Here is an 18,381-nt window from a genome sequence, read left to right as displayed (position 1 = left end):
AATTTGTGGTGCTTATGAAAGTTAAACACGTGACATGTGCGTTATTTCGAATTTGCTAAAGGTGGTGAACAGTCGAGCAACATGTTCTCTTGGCTGAAGAAAGATACTAAAAGAGAACAACACCAGCAGGTGTTCAGAAGTGTCGTGGATGGACTCAAGAAGATGTACAAATCCAAGCTGCGCCCTCTAGAAGAAGCATACAAATTTGGCGAGTTTCACTCTCCATATTTAAATGATGGTGACTTTGACGCAAAGCCAATGGTTCTTTTAATTGGCCAGTACTCTACAGGGAAGACTACATTCATACGCTACCTACTCGAGAGAGATTTTCCCGGTTGTCGAATTGGACCAGAGCCCACCACGGATCGTTTCATGGCCATCATGCACGGACCGCATGAACAGGTCACTCCTGGCAACGCCTTAGCTGTTAACCCTGAGAAGCAGTTTAGAGCTCTTCAACAGTTTGGTAATGCCTTCCTGAGTCGCTTTGAGGGTTCCATGTTACCTAGCCCAGTCTTGGAGAGCATCACTCTAATTGACACCCCAGGAATACTGTCGGGGGAGAAGCAGAGACTCCACAGAGGTTATGATTTTGAGGCTGTAATAGAGTGGTTTGCTGAAAGAGCAGACAGGATCATTCTCCTCTTTGATGCTCACAAGTTGGATATTTCTGACGAGTTTCAACGTGTCATTAATGTGATCAAAAGAATGCATGACAAGATTCGCATTGTCTTGAACAAGGCAGACATGGTAACAACCCAGCAATTGATGAGGGTGTATGGGGCTTTGATGTGGTCACTGGGAAAGGTGATGCAGACACCAGAGGTGGCTCGGGTTTACATTGGTTCCTTCTGGGACAGGCCAATGCAGTTTGACGAGAACAGAAAATTGTTTGAAGCTGAACAAGATGACTTGTTTGCAGACATCCAATCTCTACCTCGCACTGCAGCTGTCAGAAAAGTCAACGACTTGATCAAACGATCAAGATTGGCCAAGGTTCATGCGTTCATTCTGTACCAGCTGCGATCAGAAATGCCTTCCTGGTTTGGACAGCAAGCAAAGAAAAATGAATTGATTGCTAATCTTGCTAACATCTTTTTTGCCATTCAGAAACAAAAGCAGCTACCAATTGGAGATTTTCCCAATGTGAAGAGGATGCAAGAGCAACTGACCGAGTATGACTTTAAAGCTTTTCCCAAGTTGAACCAGTCTCATATTGATGATGTGGATAGCTTACTAGCTGACGACATTACGAGAGTGTTGAAGCTTATCCCTCGAGAAGAACAGGTGGCAAAAGATTTTCGCATCAAAGGAGGGGCATTTGGCAGTGGAGGTACTGATCCCTTCTCAGACACTTACTCCATGTCAAAGCATGCTGCAAATGATGACGATGGATGGCTGGTTTCCTCAGAGATTACAAAATATGATGTGATGTTTCAAAAGCTTGGCCCTAATGTGCATGGCAAGATCAGTGGCTCAATGGCTCGAGAAGAAATGGTCAGATCAAAGCTACCCAACTCAGTTTTACGTCGAATATGGAACTTAGCAGACATAGACAAAGATGGCATGCTAGATAGAGATGAATTTGCTGTTGCTAAATTTCTAATTGAGCAGAAGCTTAAAGGACAAGACCTACCTGAGGAGCTACCACAGCACTTGATGCCTCCATCAAAGAGAACACAACTTCTTCCACCAGATGTGGAGTACTCTCACTCTACAGAAGGTTACACTGGTTCTCTATACAAAGACTATGGCCAGGATGATATGGACAATGAGGACGACACAATGTCTGCACACACTTCAACCAGTGGGGGTGGTTACACTGGCTACTCTATAGACCACTATGATTAATTATGTGTTGTATGTGATTGTAACCGTTTCTTTGTATAGACAATTATATTTAAAAAAAGATTATTATAGTCCATTGTATGCACATAATACAATTTTTCAAATTTTATAAATATTATGCATTTCCAAATGCCTCAGTTTCCTCAATGGCTCTAGTCAGTTTACTCTTCAATACTTCATGACTGCTGTATGCTGGGAGGTCAATGCGATTGAAACAAGTGTGGGCTCTGGAATAATATAGATGATGTCACATACAATAACTGGAGTAACAAAACAAATTTGGGAAAATGGGAATAAAATTAAGTTGAGAGAAATTGCAGGTCTAGAGATTAATATTCAATAAACTGGGACCTGCTGCTGCACTGTAATGCAGCTGGTAATTAAAGTCTGGGCTAAATTCCATAGTTTTAGTTTTGTATGCGGTTAGGTTTATATGGTTAATGTTGCCAAGGTTACATACCTGGGGAAGGCTTCATCCCCATATTCACTGTAGTCCATGTCAATGGTAAACACTTGGTAACTACCGTCAGAGTTCTTGAGACCCTTGAACCCCTCCAAAGGAATACTAGAAGTTCCAGTAACAAATTGTAACAAACGGAGTCGTTGCTCATTGCTGTATTCTTCCACCACTTTCCAGAACCATGTGATCACCTCACTGTTCTCTTCATAACCTATAGAAAATGTTCACTTCAAACAGGTCACTTTTTCAGGAGGCAGGAACACACAAGGCAGGGTTGAGAATGAATGAGGATGATGATATTAAGCTCTAGACTGAAATATATCTCTCTCTGGATTCACTGTGATGGCACAAAACAGCACACATTTCAATTCACTTCATTTTGTAAGCCAATAACACTGTAACGCTATAGCTTATCATATCCTCCCAGGGCCACATATTAGCAGTCAGGGATATACACATAAGTCCAGCTCCAAAAAACAGATCCTGGTGTGAAAACTAGTGACTAGTTTATGCTAATGTTATTAAGGTGTTGTGCAGTTCTCAAAAATCAGGTTATGAAATAACTTATAACAGGTTTCCTCCCTACAGAGTACAATTACCCCAATATGTAGTATTGCTCTTCCAATCCTCCAAATCAATTTGTGCCTGTCCTGCTATCAGCCACTCCAGTTCATGAGGATCAAAGTTCAAGATTGACGGAGGGATCATCTTTGGTAAAACAAGGCAATCACCAACTCCACACATCCTCAGACTAACCTCTCTAAATCCCTTCACAAACGCCTCAGTCTGTTTGGTGGAGCCCTTGCTCAGACGATACTCCACCATTAAATCAACATATTGTCTTTTGTTATCCTCCATCACTGCAATGCCACTCCCACCTTTCATCAGTTCACACTCTTTAATCTGCAGCCACACCCCAAATAAGCAGTGTTGTAAAATGTAATACCCACTTACAACTCCAAATGATTGTTCCTCGATTGCGAAGGTGAGGGCAAGAGGCTCCGGGTCATTGTCTAACACATACTTGAGACTGTTGAAGAACTCCAGATCTATAACTTGTAGATCCTCTATTGAATATGGTCTATAGTGGAACAAGTTAGAATAATAATATTATTAGGAATACCGACACAGCTTACTTCCCAAGGAGAGCCTTGTAGACGTGTCTAGCAAAGAACACGTCCACCAGGTATCCCTGCACAACTGCCATTCCAACAAAACGACCTGCAAATCTGAACCTGTGAATCACAGTGCAAAGATCATGTGAGCAGCTGAGTCACACCCACTCACCATTGCAGTGCATCTGGGATATCCAGAGAGTGTGGGCTAACCTGTACAGTGTAGGAACCAACACTAGAGTACTCAAATAAGCCATAGTAAGGATTGAAGAGCTCTCGTGAGACAAAGAAGTAAAACTCTCGAGATGGTCCACCATAATCCAACCTTTATAAACAGAATGTAGGATACACAATACACACACAAAGTCTTTCATGTCACATAGGGTCATGCATACCCAGCCTCCCACCTGTGCACTACTGAGGTACTAAAGGCCCAAGGCAGGCAAATCCTCCTGATGCAGGACTAGTAACCTGCATGAGGCTGTACCATGTCTTACAGGTAATGCGCGTGCACGCACACACGCACACACACAGAGTGTACACAACACACCCTTCTTCTTCATAGAACGAGATGGTGATCACCATTTTCCTGAGGTCCCGAGAATTACAAGACATAACCTCCTCATAAGCATCATGAAGTAGTGTATCACGGCTGACAGTGAGACTATAGTGAGTACAAAACAACATAAATTACAAGGTGCTGGGCTACATATCATACATTTATAAGAATGATTAGATGTCCAAATTAGCAATATTATATATATATATATATATATTCCAAGACATTAAGATGCCCTCCCCCGTTAACATACGATCTTTGAGATCTGCTTCTGTAGCCAGCACTTAGTAGCTTGTCATGAAACTGCTGCAGCTTTATTGAAAAGATACTCTTCATTTGCTCGGTAGGGATCACTGCTGTGATCACAGGTTGTTCTTCTTCTTCCTGCGGCATGACCGGTGACGAGAAGGCCTTGATCTCCTCATTGAAATCTCTAACAGACGATAAACACAGTGAACAGTACAAAACACTCTATTAGAAAACTCAGGTAATAACTAACCCACCCCAGAAACAACCTCAGTGTCCCACTATTAAATGCATTACTGAGTCACCTTAGTTGGAAATGATACAGAATAATCATTACTAGTTCATCAATCTAATATAACAATTATTTGGAATAAATCTCCTGGACATGACACATACATATAGTTCCATATAAGGATGCTAACACTCTGACAAGCTGATTGTGTCCAGTCATACACAAGGTACTGTACACATTTTTAAAAATGGCATTATGCAAAACGATCTCTCGGTGTTTGTGGCAGTCAGGAAAAGAAACAACATCAAAAACAGATACGACAGTTTAACTAAACTATCAGATATACAGTACACCTTGATGATCACTACACCAATCAGATATACAGTACACCTTGATGATCACTACACCAATCAGATATACAGTACACCTTGATGATCACTACACCAATCAGATATACAGTACACCTTGATGATCACTACACCATCAGATATACAGTGCACCTTGATGATCACTACACCAATCAGATATACAGTACACCTTGATGATCACTACACCATCAGATATACAGTACACCTTGATGATCACTACACCATCAGATATACAGTACACCTTGATGATCACTACACCAATCAGATATACAGTACACCTTGATGATCACTACACCATCAGATATACAGTACACCTTGATGATCACTACACCATCAGATATACAGTACGCCTTGATGATCACTACACCATAAAAGATACAGTACACCTTGATGATCACTACACCATCAGATATACAGTACACCTTGATGATCACTACACCAATCAGATATACAGTACACCTTGATGATCACTACACCATCAGATATACAGTACACCTTGATGATCACTACACCAATTAGATATACAGTACACCTTGATGATCACTACACCATCAGATATACAGTACGCCTTGATGATCACTACACCATAAAAGATACAGTACACCTTGATGATCACTACACCATCAGATATACAGTACACCTTGATGATCATTACACCATAAGATATACAGTACACCTTGATGATCACTACACCTGCCCATGTACACACCCTACAAACAGTCTCATGATATGATTTATCCCCCACTAACCTGATCAACTTAGCAAGGTTGGAGTCAACATAACGTCCCCTGGCTATGGCTGCCTCTCCTTCACTCTGTATTGTCAACACAACAATCCTATGAGTCAATATGTGAACAGTGAGTAGGTCTGCTACACTTAGGTCATGTGATTTCTACAGTCTCTTATTTATAAGACACTGCAATGATGTTTGCTTTACAATAGTCAGTACAAAGCAGATCGATTTTGATTGATACAGTAATGAGATGGCTTTTAAAATTCACAATTTACAATATCAAGTTCTCTATGTTAAATGTTTGCTAATTAGTGCCTATTTTGCTCATTATCAAATACTGGTACAGGGGCGTATGCAGGAATTTTGAAAAGAGGTTTCCACTACAGCTAAGTGACTGTTATATTAGAGTAAGTTTATATTACCTGACTGCTTTATTAGAGTATCTTGATTTTTTCACCAAAATCGTAATTCAGAACAATGCTATATATAAGTGTTCCTATCATTTGAGAAACTATTTAACTAAGATAAAAGTTTAAAATGTGCCCTGTTCCATGACAGATTCCAAACATGAAGTTTCAATTTCTTAATGTTTCAAGTACTGTGTAAAATCCAAAGAAAACCCCCCTGGGTACGCCCCTGTAGTAAGCCTATGAAAATGTTTCTGCTTTATAATTTGAAAATATCATGGTACAAGCAATGTTACCTCATCAGTGGTGGAACATTGGTGTATCGTTGTAGCAGTATATCAAAAATGTTTGGTTGTACAAAGAAGGCTAATATCTGAGCATTGGTCAGTAAGTCAACTAACAACAACAATTAAGTTATTACATCATAGTGTTGTAAGTGTACTAACCTGCAGGCAAGTCAGTATGAAGGATTATATTTGTGTTTCTTGTTTCTCCAGTGTGTTCCTCTATTTGCGACAGAAGGGTACTACATGGATTAAATAACCTCTTAACTCTATGGAGTAATTTCTACACACAAACTTAAGTTTGGTTAGTTTCATTGTATACTAAGCTTTCTTTAAATTCGGACCTCATACAATGGAATTTCATCACCTGATACATTTAGACAAATCGATTTTGACAAACTTGACTGTTATACAAATGTTGTTCTTTCTCAGAGTAAATTGTATGGTAGAGGTCTATAAAAATTTCAGAAACTTTCCTTTATAGAGAGGCAGTGATTCCTTTGATAATAATAGCATGCTTCATAAACAACCCTTCATGTAAGGCTTTATTGTTATGCATTGTTTAAAAGAGATTCTTTTTTATAAAGAATGCTATCATTATCAGTGGTGACCATTATAATGAAGTTATTGTTACCATTCTGTGTCACTAGTACACCCTGTGTCTGTACTATACTGTGTCACCACACCCTGTGTCTGTACTATACTGTGTCACCAGTACACCCTGTGTCTGTACTATACTGTGTCACTACACCCTGTGTCTGTACTATACTGTGTCACCAGTACTCCCTGTCCCATACTACCTTATGACATAATATGTGACTACACAGCATAGTGACACAGGCACATAACATACAGTAGATTCACTGTACATTATTTGCCGAAGTTACTTACTCGATGACAAATTTCAGTATTCTGATGGTATCATGATGACCTTGCGATAACAAGCCCCCCATACCAGATGATGCAATAGTGCGTAACATGCCAGTTATTGTAGTGGACATGTACCCAGCAAGTTGTAGGACTTCAGTGATGTCATCACGAGTAAAGAACCGATTGAGTGCTCCCTCAGTGAAACCAAACTGGGTCATGGAAGTAGCTGTATAAATAAAAGAGTTCAAGTACATTTACCTGATGGTCAAGCGTTGTAGAGAAAAGATAAAGTTAGATACAAAAATGTAATTTTCAAATAGGTTAAGTATGAACACTATCTATTTTGTTTTGAATGCTACCAATCAATTGAGCGCATAAAATTTGTGTAGCTGATTTACACTATACAATTGCATACTATTATCCATCACAGCTTAGATGTCACACGTACCTGATACAAATGTTTTGAGATGATTAGTGAGGGAACAATAAAGTATGATGACTTACATTCAAGTATTAGTGACTTACATTCAAGCAGTTCTTGTGACAATGGCTCAAGAGTTTCTGGTGGTGGCGGTGTAGATGGGCGGGGTGGAGGCGTGGAAGGGCGTGGTAGGGCTGGAGGAGGAGAAATATGTCTCCGAGGTGATGGCATAGTTGGTAACCTCTGACGATGGATAATAGCGTCTTCAAACAAACTGTATAATAAACAATGATGACATCATAACAAGATCACATGGTCACCATTACCTGAATATCAGTCCCAACTGAAAGGTCACTTCACTATCACTATCTAGTGACCTTAGAGCATCAGGACCAACCTCAGCTATGTTATCTATTGCCATCCTACAAAATATCACACAAGGATAGTGAGTGCGATGGATGATGTAATCACTCAAGCTTAATTTATATGCCTTGCACAATACGTCTTTTGTAACAAGTTTGTTCCTTGTTTATGGACACACACAGGACAGACCAGTAGGAGCCTGTTAGTAACAAGGTCAGATTTAAACTTGGTAATGCTACAGAGTAACCTAGGACCCCTATGTGACCATGTATTAGCACCATATATGATCTACCTCAAGTCCTCAGTGATGGGGCCATCATATCGATCAGAGATAATGCTGTAAATGTTGTCCTGCCTCAAGAACTCCACCACACGACGCTGATACACTATCATCAACCACATGATAATCACAACACCAACTACTAGATAATATCCAAACCTTCTTCCTCAGTTTCATCACTAGCAGGTTCGTCATCAGTCTGGTTTGTATGTTGGGCAGGCCTAGGTCTGTTATCTGCCAGACCTGATGATAAACTCTCAAGTCTTGGAGCGATTCTATCTTGATTTGAAGGCAGTACTTGTCGTCTTCTGTTTCGAGTTCTCAGAGTTTGCTCTGGTAGTGGCAAACTGTGAGAGCGTGGTCGCCCCCCTAACACAAGAGAATCGTCATCATCATCAGCTGGTAGACGTGTCAATGTCCTAGTAGTAGTGATTGTTGTATTAGTAGTTGTACTAGTAGTTGTGGTACTGGTGTTAATAGAGGTAGTATTATTAGCTCTAGTATTAGCTCCAATTCCCTCTAGTCTATCACGGGCTGCTGTACGCTGTTAATGACAGTTCACTACTACAAGCCTGTATTTTTACCTTCTTACCCAGTTAGCTTTAGATGATGATTTCACAAGTTTGTTTCCAGGGTAAGGTAGACGTGGGTCAACAAATGAAGTAGATCGGTTATTGTGGTTGACATACACTGCCTGAGGGGTGAGGGGGTGGTGTGGACATAAATAGTGACACAATGACACTCACTCTGCCATTTTGGTCCAGTCTCTTCTCCCAATTGTTTGGCAGCTCACAATCTGTCTGAGCAAACTTGTTGAGGCAAGCTATCAACTTGGGATGGTGCTGGTACCTAGAATAAATGAACAAGTATACAGGACACAGAGTAGCTGTTTACACTTCAAATACTGTACAGATATGCTATGTATGTGTCCATGTGTGTTACACATACTTTTTAAAAGTAGAATGATTTGCTCTGATATGTTGAAATAATTTTACCACTGGTAAATTGGAGAAAAATTCATCACCAATTTCCTGGGACAAAATGCAAACCCACAATCACACACAACACAAGGTGAGGTCCTTTCAACTGACTTTCACTCCTTCACTTCTCATATAAGCATACACATCGTGCCATGTAATAAACTGGTAGGCCGGAGAAGCTGCGTCAGTTGGCTCAACACTTGGTGTCCTCTCAAGTGTCTTTGCTGTGTCTGACTCAGATATACTTGTTGTAGTTTGATCTGTTATTAATACAGCTGATTGATCATCTTGATTTGATGGCTGATTATTCTCAGGTGTACGTTGATCATGTTCTGTAGTAGTGTTTTCTGTAGCTTGATCAATACCTTTACCACTATGATCAGCTAATTGATCACCAGTTGTACTGGTTGATCTAATCAGCTCTTCTTCTTCAATGTCCTTGTACAAATGTAGTGTACTAGCATGTTGATAGTTGACTCGTTCGTTGTATCGTCCCAACTCCTCGTTGACACTGCCTTGACGACTACATGATACGATGCTACTCTGACGTGATGCTATACATGAGAAGATCATCATTACAATAGAGTTTGTGACCTCACAGAATATCTGTGTGTAGTCAATGTGTTGCTGGGTTCTATGATAATGGTGCAACAAAGAGATGTGACCATGTATGTGAATAGCAGCTGAAGACATTGTTTTTTAGTTGGTGGTTTATGTAGCTGACACCAAACTGACTGTTCAATTAGAGCATTTCATTGCTAGTGTGTGTTCTATTGAGTAATTGAATGGAGCAATGTAGGCTCTCAGTTACCTGACCGTTCTATTCAAATATTTTAGAGTACAGGTGTATGTTCTATTAGAGTTTTTCAACCAGAGCTTTGTATATAAATGTATGGGCTTCAGTCATCCAAACACTTATCTGAACACTTTTACCATTACCTGAGACACATAGGGAGGCACCTCAACACTTTTGTCTAACTCTAGGAGCAAAGATGCTTGAGGATCAACTGTACTATACAAGGTGTATCCTAATATCCTAACTGTATAAGGTGTAACCTAATATCCTAACTGTATAAGGTGTATCCTAATATCCTAACTGTATAAGGTGTATCCTAATATCCTAACTGTATAAAGTGTATCCTAATATCCTAACTGTATAAGGTGTATCCTAATATCCTAACTGTATAAGGTGTATCCTAATCCTAATCCAAACACACTACAATATATTCATCCATGCTACTGCACACTCACTTAATGATGGATGGTCAGCGGTCACAGATCGGTCACTATGATTAACATAAACATGTCGGCCAGCACTGTCCATCCTCATGTCCCAGTCTAATATAATATAAAATAGTTAAGACAGTGTTGAAGGTAATGACAAATGTTTACTGTTTGATTAAACAGCATAGGCAAGTGAGCAACACACAATACACTAGGCTCACAGGCACTTTATTACCAAATTACTTTGCTGTAATACAGAGTTAGATTCTAGAGGTAAAGATGTATGGAGCCTTGGATTAAACTTTTCATCCTCATTGTGGAGGTTGAATCCTTTATTTGTAGAGTTAGTTTCTGCTATACAAAATACAATCCAAACTTACTAGGAGGAAGGTTTAAGCTGTGATGGCCAGAATGGTGAAATGATGAAGTATGGAAGCTCCCTCCTCCACCTCTCCTTAATACTGCTACGTTGAGCTGCCGTTGTTGCTGTTGGTGAGGACGAGGTCTGTTCCTACAAGTTGCTGCACGTCTGAATTGGGTTGGTGGAGGGAGGGATCTAATTGGTGTTGCAGCAGCATCATCCCAAGACCAGAGTCTCTGATACTGTGACAATGCCTTCCCATTTCGAGGTGGTGATGTCATTTCCTCCCTACTTGAACGGGATAACAGTGACATGGTCTCCTCAGGTGACATTACTGGAGTCTCGATAACACTTGAAGATAACGTCTTGTTTTCCTCACCCTCATGGGGTGGTAGAGTCAGTGTAGCATTACTCTTTGGGGGTGATGATGACATTGTCTCTTCACCCCTGAGGGGATGTACATCCACTGTTGAAATAACTAAGGGTGAGGATATTGGTGAATTTTCACCCCTGGGGGATGTAATATCAAGCCTGGGGGATTCTGCTTCCATTGTAGCCCCACTATCTGGGGGTGGTGATGTCATTGTTTCTTCACTCACAGGGGGTGGGGATACTAAAGCCTCCCCAGGGGCAGATTCATCACGTGTCCTTATCACGACAGTGTGGTCATCACGTATGTCGTGATGATCAACGGGTAGATGACAGCTGTCAGTACGTAAGTGTTCAGCAGTGATCATAACACTGTCCTCAATCCAGTTGTCTACAGAACTAGTAGTGTCCACTGGAACAATACAGTCAACACTTTACACACATACTAAAAACAATGTAGAACTAGAACACAATAAAGGAAGTCCACCAAAAACAAAAATTTCGTACTAGATATATCAAGCTAGCCATTTTAAAAATAATACTTTTATTTGGCTACCAACAGTTTGACAGCATATTTACCTATAAAAAGTACCTTGCTATAAATAAATGTCTATTATCATCATATACATACCAATTTTCAAGATACGTAATTTTCGTGGTTATATATTTTGAGGGTCACTCATTTTCCTTATAACAGCATTGAGTCAATCCTTATAATCATTAGATGAATACTTCACAGAACAGCCAAACAATTGTCCCTTGAAAGTTTGTATGTATACAGTAACATGTATAGCACCAGTCACTCTTATAGATAGAAACAAGTCTGTGTACAACAGTAGCTAGTGGCTTATTAGAGTAGCTGTAATATGCAGTGCACAATGACCAACACAGTACAACATTATAATAGTAGTAGTAGTGTATTGTCTTACAAGTGGGTGGTGGGTTGCCATGGCCACTGTTAGTAATTGTTATGGTAACACTTCCTTGTACACGATCAGTAGCCAGCCGATGACCCAGACGAAATGTCAATGAACTATGAGAGTGATGATGATACACTAAATGATGATGGTGACATACCTACCAGGAGCCATCAGATCTCACAAACTGATGTACTGGAGCTTTAGCTCTACCCAAGAAATGACTAAGAGAGAAATGGCGGACACTGAACTTGTCTCGAATATCAACCTCCAAAATGTCCGTAGGTAACACTACTAGCTCAATATTCTGCAGTAATGGAAATGAATGAATTAGTATGTTAATCCTGGAACACAGTCTCATATAGTACTCTATCACACAAATGCCAGGAATGGAGTCTAAAGTGTTTTAGTACAAGTATCTCCAAGTAAGCAAGCAACAGTATTAGGTACAAATACATATTGTGCTTCAAAAAATTTATGCATGAGTTAACTTTAACTTTAGCAAACATGTAATTCGAAGCAGTTCGCAGCAACAAATTCCCTATTTTGTATTAGCCTCAGGCAAAAGACGTGAGTAGATCGTCATTCACAGGGATATGACTTGTAATATCCACTGTAGCGTAGCTTTGTGTGAGACACTGTGACAAGGGGTTTTAAGGAAGAGGGAAGGTATCAACAAATCTTTTCATGATGGCTTGTTAAGATACAATACAGCTCATGAAAACATAATGTCTATTACATTTAAATGTTTCTGGATCAATAGTAAGTAACAACTGCTCCCAAACGTGATGTATGCATGCAGACTATATAAACTCCTACAGACTGTTATTTCTTCTCAAGAGTACACAATGGTGAAGAGAGTCTCCTCTAACTTGCCAATAGTTCAGTAGATATGAGCCTGTAAGGGTCCTCAGGAGGAACATGACAAAAACACAAATAACAGCTGCAAGAAACTACAATCAAACTAATTCTTCCTTTAAATTCTCAGTAATTTCAGCTGCTATTTATCTTGTTCTTGTTATGTTCAACCCGAGAACTTATACAGGCCAGCAAAGTTAGAGACTCTCTTCTCCATTATGTATACTAGTTGATGTAATTACAGCCTCATGTATTCAATAAGTACAATTGATTCACTAGATTATACTCACTGTGTTATTCCAATGTGGGTGGACAGTATTGGTACAAGATGGTAACACCTTTAGTTGACCATGATGGGACAACTTGGGTAGCCGAGCTCCTGGAGTAACTACCAGCTTCACGTAGGGATCAGGGTTAGATCCAAACACTTTACAACGAAGACTTGCAGCAGACAAGCCTACAGCAAACATACAACATATACGTCATCACAGCAAGAACAACAAACCAAATGGACAGGTCATGGCACCATGTTTTGAAAATGTGTGTACACTCCTGTGTGTGGAGGCACTGTAGACAGTTGTACACATACCACATTATATGTGCAGATACTATTATGTCGATAGGATACACATCCATGTGTATGTGTTTTGTCACAGATAGATAATCGGATCACTGCAGGCTAGGGATTTGTAAAAGGAAGCTGACAGCCTGAAATATGACATTCTGTTCAATGCAGAAACAAACTCAAGCCATTGATCCCCCGAGTAATGTGCAGCCTAGATAAGTACCTAAGGAGCCACAACAGCTGGATCTGAATAATTATTAAGGTATAGAGTGCACAAAAAACTTTGCAATGTGCATCAAAATTTCAGCCTCACTGATTGCAAACAGCTTGTGAGCTGTCATCAACATGTTCTTGATCAACATGCTCCTGTTTGTAAAGTACATACCTCACTTCATGACAACCCTGCACACTGTTCATGAACATTAAATTCATAATCCTACAAATATATGTCCTACAGTGTCCACATGTAGGTCGCTAGGTTCATGACTTACACTTGGAATCATTCATGACTAGATTGCCAAAGTTTTTTGTACTTACTTTGTTAGGTAGTCACCACTGGATCACCACTCGCATTAAGGACTCTACCCCATACTGTATTGGTTAAACTGCACAATACACACACCTACCTGACACAGTGACAGACATGAGGGTGTTAGGATCAAGGTCGGCTCGTTGGATATCATCCACAAGTGACTACAATAGGAACACATCAATATGTTATCATACATTTAGTACACTTCATTATCTTACATAAGATGGGTTGACTACGGTGAGGATACTGCTACTGCCGATCATTTGTCTACTATCAGCAGCATAGTAATAGAAGATGATATTGGTGTAACAGGTTGAGAACAATCCCTCATTGTTAATCCTCCACTGAATACTGCCATATTGTGAGTAGTTCTGACCACGTTCTTTCACCTCCAGATGGTTCTCAATGAGGACCTCATCTACCACAATACAAAATAATAACAGCTGAAAATAATGGACTAGATAACAGGGGAATTCAAGTAATCAAAGGTAGAACTGAATTTCTTACTCTTATCCAAATCCCACACAGCACTATGTTTTAATTTACCTCATACACAACCACATTACATGTCTCTATGGATGGTACCATAATCATCACAATAGTGACCTGCAAGAATGCCACTACTAAGAAACCCAGTAAATACAGGGGAGCCAACATCTTGTATTCAATTTCTATTCCACTAGGGACCGACAAAGAAGGCCTGTGCAACAGGGAGTCAAAACATGTAAAACATTGTTGAATGCAGAAAAAATCCCAGACCAGCTGGTGACTTGATCCACAGACTGCTTGCAGCGTCTGAGGAGCCGATGGGAACTTGACATCAAAACAGGTAACTGATAACAGTGGAAATGGAAAGTGAAAACTAAAATGGAAAACTGAAATGGAAGAAAAAGGTCAAATATGCTACAGTAATACCACACTTTGTGGCTGCAATTCTAAACACCAAGTATTTGCAAAGACCACCACTATACAAGGGCCATGTTGCAATAGCTTTGGTACACATGTCAAGTAGCTAGGTCAGAAGGTGTACTTCATGACCTCATTAATAAGACCACCTCATTATAGTGACCATGTCAAGTAGGTCCCAAACATAGTTAAGGTGTACTTCATGACCTCATTAATAAGACCACCTCATTATAGTGACCATGTCAAGAGATAGGTCATCCATATTGAAACAATTACTATTCACAGACAAATACACCGTCCAATACTCTTTTTGGTTAGTCTTATTCACTCAGTGCATGTATTAGTTATAAGCACATAACAAAGTGAGAACACTTTAATCATTTGGAAGTACTGCAGATTTAGTCCATTAACAATGGAGTATGTTCTAGATCATGTGTGACATTAGAAATAGTACAAAATATACTCCGTGTTGTCTGTCAGCTATGGACAGCTTTTGGTTCACAGCCATTAATATACAACCATACTTAGATTTCAATAGTTAATAATAGCACTGGGGAGGGCTCATGATAATAGTAGATAAATCATCCTGTGTAATTTGTTACATCTCAACAAGTTACAAAACAAAGCTAAGAAATGGACAGATGTCACATTTTACTGCCTATTTCACCAGCTAGATTACACTTCACGCAACTTCTCTACAGTGCTCAGTTCAAGGGGGGTGATATACAGGTACTCACTCTGCAAAGGTCAAGACCACCAAATTTGTGCTGAGTCAACAGTCAAAATTTCCAATCCACAATCAAAAAGTACTGAAATATCATTGCTAAGTCGTCGGTCAAAGATAGAAAAGGTTCTTAGTTACAGGTCAAGGTGAAATTTCAGCATCTGGTCAAGACTTTGACTATGGTCGCAGATCTACCTACAGCACACACCAATGTGGCACCCCCTGGCAGCTGGTGAAGCTGAATGTGCTAAATTGGCTAAACTGAAGTTGGCCTCAAACTTGCTCATTGATCTTTCAACTTAACCACAATCCTACAATGTGCTTAGCTGTCTTTTTTTTTTTTTTTTTTGTATTCTGTAACTATTTCTGGTTACCACTCTTGCAAGGAACGGCTGATTGTGTGTGGAGTTAAACAATAAATCAAATCAAATCCCAGTCACTCATTCAGTATTAGTACGTTACCACATCACTCAAGAACACTAGACAAGCTTGTATACACTCACCTAGTTTGTACATTCCAATCCAGTCTCGCTGACCTGGTAGAATATCTGGGAGATTCCACGTGACCAGTACTTCATCCCCCACCTCGACCTCACTAACATCTAACCGTAACGCTATCCCAGTCACCCCATTTGCTCGTAATAGAGGATTGATATCCCCCTGTGGCGGACCCTCTTCCATCAACTACTCACTCAGCTTCTCACTCTCTTACTGGAATAAACGGGTATTTCCCGTGGCTATCTGGATGCTCTCACGTGAGTCAGAGATGGCATAAGGACAGCTACACCACTAGTCTCGTGCCCAGACCCCACCCACTGCGTTGAGTACTATTCAACGCAGTGGGTGGGGTCTGGGCACGAGACTACTACACCACTGATACAGGGGTGTGTGACTAGCCAATCACGGCTGGCCATGAAACTATACTTACATTTTTAAAATGATAATACAACAAGCTATATAGAGTATTATTGTGTACTTAATCATACACTCGGAAATACACATAGCTACATTCTGCCTTGTTCAGTCAAAAATTCTTAACAATGATCATTTTTTATCAATGCGAACTAATCCCAAGGTACTCCATGTGAGGTTCCCATTTTGCCATCTTCAATGGTAACACATAAGTTACACACATAAATAAATTTGTCTCCTTTTAGCTATATTACAAACTTAGCAATTCATGCAAAGTGTATGGTTTGGTTTTGTATCATCAGTATTGTTCCCACTGTAAACATTCAGCAAATATAGTACATTTGGTTCCTACAGCTCTTAAAATGCAGCAGTATATTCAAAGCTGGTGCATTAAATTGTTCCAACTCACTATATATACCCAGTATATAGCTGCAATTAGAATCCAAGTGTTTACCATGCACTACTATATAGCCATATTAAGCTCATGCAGTTTATATTAAACTTTTTGTAACTGAAGAAGTTAAGTAGTTCATAGGGCAATAAAGTTCTGCATGTATAGGACAGTTTTCTTTTCCATTGCGTATGATTTTTCATACGGCCATGCACCATTTTGGCATTGTACACCTAGTTGTATTTCCAAACACTAACACTTTAGTGTTCCTTTTGTATATGCTAATATGAATGAGTATTAGCCTTTAAGCAAGTTGATGATAAATAGGCAGGATAAAGGGTACACATGAACCATATACGTAGGCAATACATGTGAGAATACTATACTGTGCCACAGTAGCGTGCATTTCAAATAACTGTTAGATCCTTACCATATACATGTATCAGTGTACATTTAATGCATATAGTTAGTGTGTGGTAAGCATTATCAATAGTGTAATTGCCTTTTATAGCTTAGTTCTGCTGTTTAACTTACCTGCATGCATATACTTAGCAGAATGGCATAACACTCATGCACTATGAAAGTGACATTACCATGTATGCTGCATACATGAATGGCACTGATGTTCCAAGTTAACAGCTTGCCATTACATCGTGGAGATGGTCCGCAAATACCAATGCTGGTATACAGTAATAGAACATCATCTATAATATTATACTCTAATAGAGCAGTCACCTATATACTCTAATAGAGCAGTCACCTATATACTCTAATAGAGCAGTCACCTATATACTTTAATAGAGCATTCATATAAATTTCCATGCATTAATTAACAGATTTATTAGTGTGAGAAGGAATTAGAAATTATGTAGAGTGTTGAACTTTTAAAGAGTATTTCTAGACTAGACATTGAAGTGTGGATGATTTAATTATGCATGGGATTAGATATAGCTAACCACCATATGTACAAAACATAATTGCAGTTAGAAATCAAAATAATACTTTGTATACAATTATTTCATTTATGTATAGCCGCCATTCCCAGGTTATACAAATTATGTGATTAATATTTATTCATGAAATAATAGCAATTTGGATCATTAAATAATTATTTAAGGTCTCCCAGTGGCTGGGGTTGTGCCCTAGACCCTTGCTGTGGTAAGTAGTACATGGGTTGCATATACACGTAGCTACATAGTATCAGTATTACATAAAGTGGGTGCAAGACAAGGGTGATGCCAGGAATTTTGGTTGACAGATTTCAAAATCTAGGGGGTCTGAGGACATGCTCCCCCAAGAAATTTTGTATTCTGGGATTTAATCTGGTAACAATTTTCACCAAAAATTTTTAAAGCTGACATTTTAAGCATATTATCAGAAGCAAGCTAAATAGTCAAGAGGTGTAGCTATGCGAATGCAACAAACATGGATACTGGATCTGGGTCATGCCCCCAGA

The 18,381-nt window shown here is 39.5% G+C and overlaps 2 protein-coding genes across 6 annotated transcripts; one reads left to right on the top strand and one right to left on the bottom strand.

Annotated features, from left to right (window-relative positions):
• The first annotated feature begins 21 nt into the window (after nucleotides 1-21).
• LOC136248767 (EH domain-containing protein 3-like) lies at nucleotides 22-1,995 on the top strand. Its single transcript, XM_066040567.1, has one exon. It carries the CDS (start codon nucleotides 82-84, stop codon nucleotides 1,849-1,851), a length of 1,770 nt encoding a protein of 589 aa, XP_065896639.1. The 5' UTR covers nucleotides 22-81; the 3' UTR covers nucleotides 1,852-1,995.
• Nucleotides 1,878-16,397, bottom strand: LOC136248766 (E3 ubiquitin-protein ligase HECW2-like). Of its 5 annotated transcripts, XM_066040561.1 has the most exons (29): nucleotides 16,126-16,385; nucleotides 14,211-14,410; nucleotides 14,087-14,153; nucleotides 13,186-13,352; nucleotides 12,202-12,344; nucleotides 12,050-12,153; nucleotides 10,771-11,532; nucleotides 10,418-10,504; nucleotides 9,278-9,720; nucleotides 9,135-9,217; nucleotides 8,933-9,035; nucleotides 8,779-8,880; nucleotides 8,346-8,730; nucleotides 8,199-8,292; nucleotides 7,870-7,965; nucleotides 7,648-7,817; nucleotides 7,144-7,348; nucleotides 6,415-6,494; nucleotides 6,265-6,364; nucleotides 5,578-5,664; nucleotides 4,236-4,415; nucleotides 3,974-4,087; nucleotides 3,596-3,748; nucleotides 3,445-3,543; nucleotides 3,263-3,389; nucleotides 3,065-3,211; nucleotides 2,908-3,016; nucleotides 2,309-2,519; nucleotides 1,878-2,075 (listed from the first exon to the last, which is right to left on the bottom strand). In XM_066040561.1, the coding sequence occupies exons 1-29, from the start codon at nucleotides 16,301-16,303 to the stop codon at nucleotides 1,964-1,966; spliced, it is 4,908 nt and encodes a 1,635-aa protein (XP_065896633.1). In that variant the 5' UTR covers nucleotides 16,304-16,385; the 3' UTR covers nucleotides 1,878-1,963. The 5 variants fall into 5 exon arrangements, with proteins under 5 accessions (XP_065896633.1, XP_065896635.1, XP_065896634.1 ...); XM_066040562.1 differs by lacking the exon at nucleotides 1,878-2,075 and having other exon boundaries at nucleotides 2,515-2,645; nucleotides 16,126-16,391; XM_066040563.1 differs by lacking the exons at nucleotides 13,186-13,352; nucleotides 14,087-14,153; nucleotides 14,211-14,410; nucleotides 16,126-16,385 and having other exon boundaries at nucleotides 12,198-12,338.
• Nucleotides 16,398-18,381: the final 1,984 nt, after the last annotated feature.

Source organism: Dysidea avara, chromosome 3, assembly GCF_963678975.1.
Source record: "Dysidea avara chromosome 3, odDysAvar1.4, whole genome shotgun sequence".
Classification (NCBI taxonomy): Eukaryota; Metazoa; Porifera; class Demospongiae; order Dictyoceratida; family Dysideidae; genus Dysidea; species Dysidea avara.
Note: the sequence above shows the minus strand (reverse complement) of the source record. Positions and strands in the feature narration are given on the sequence as shown.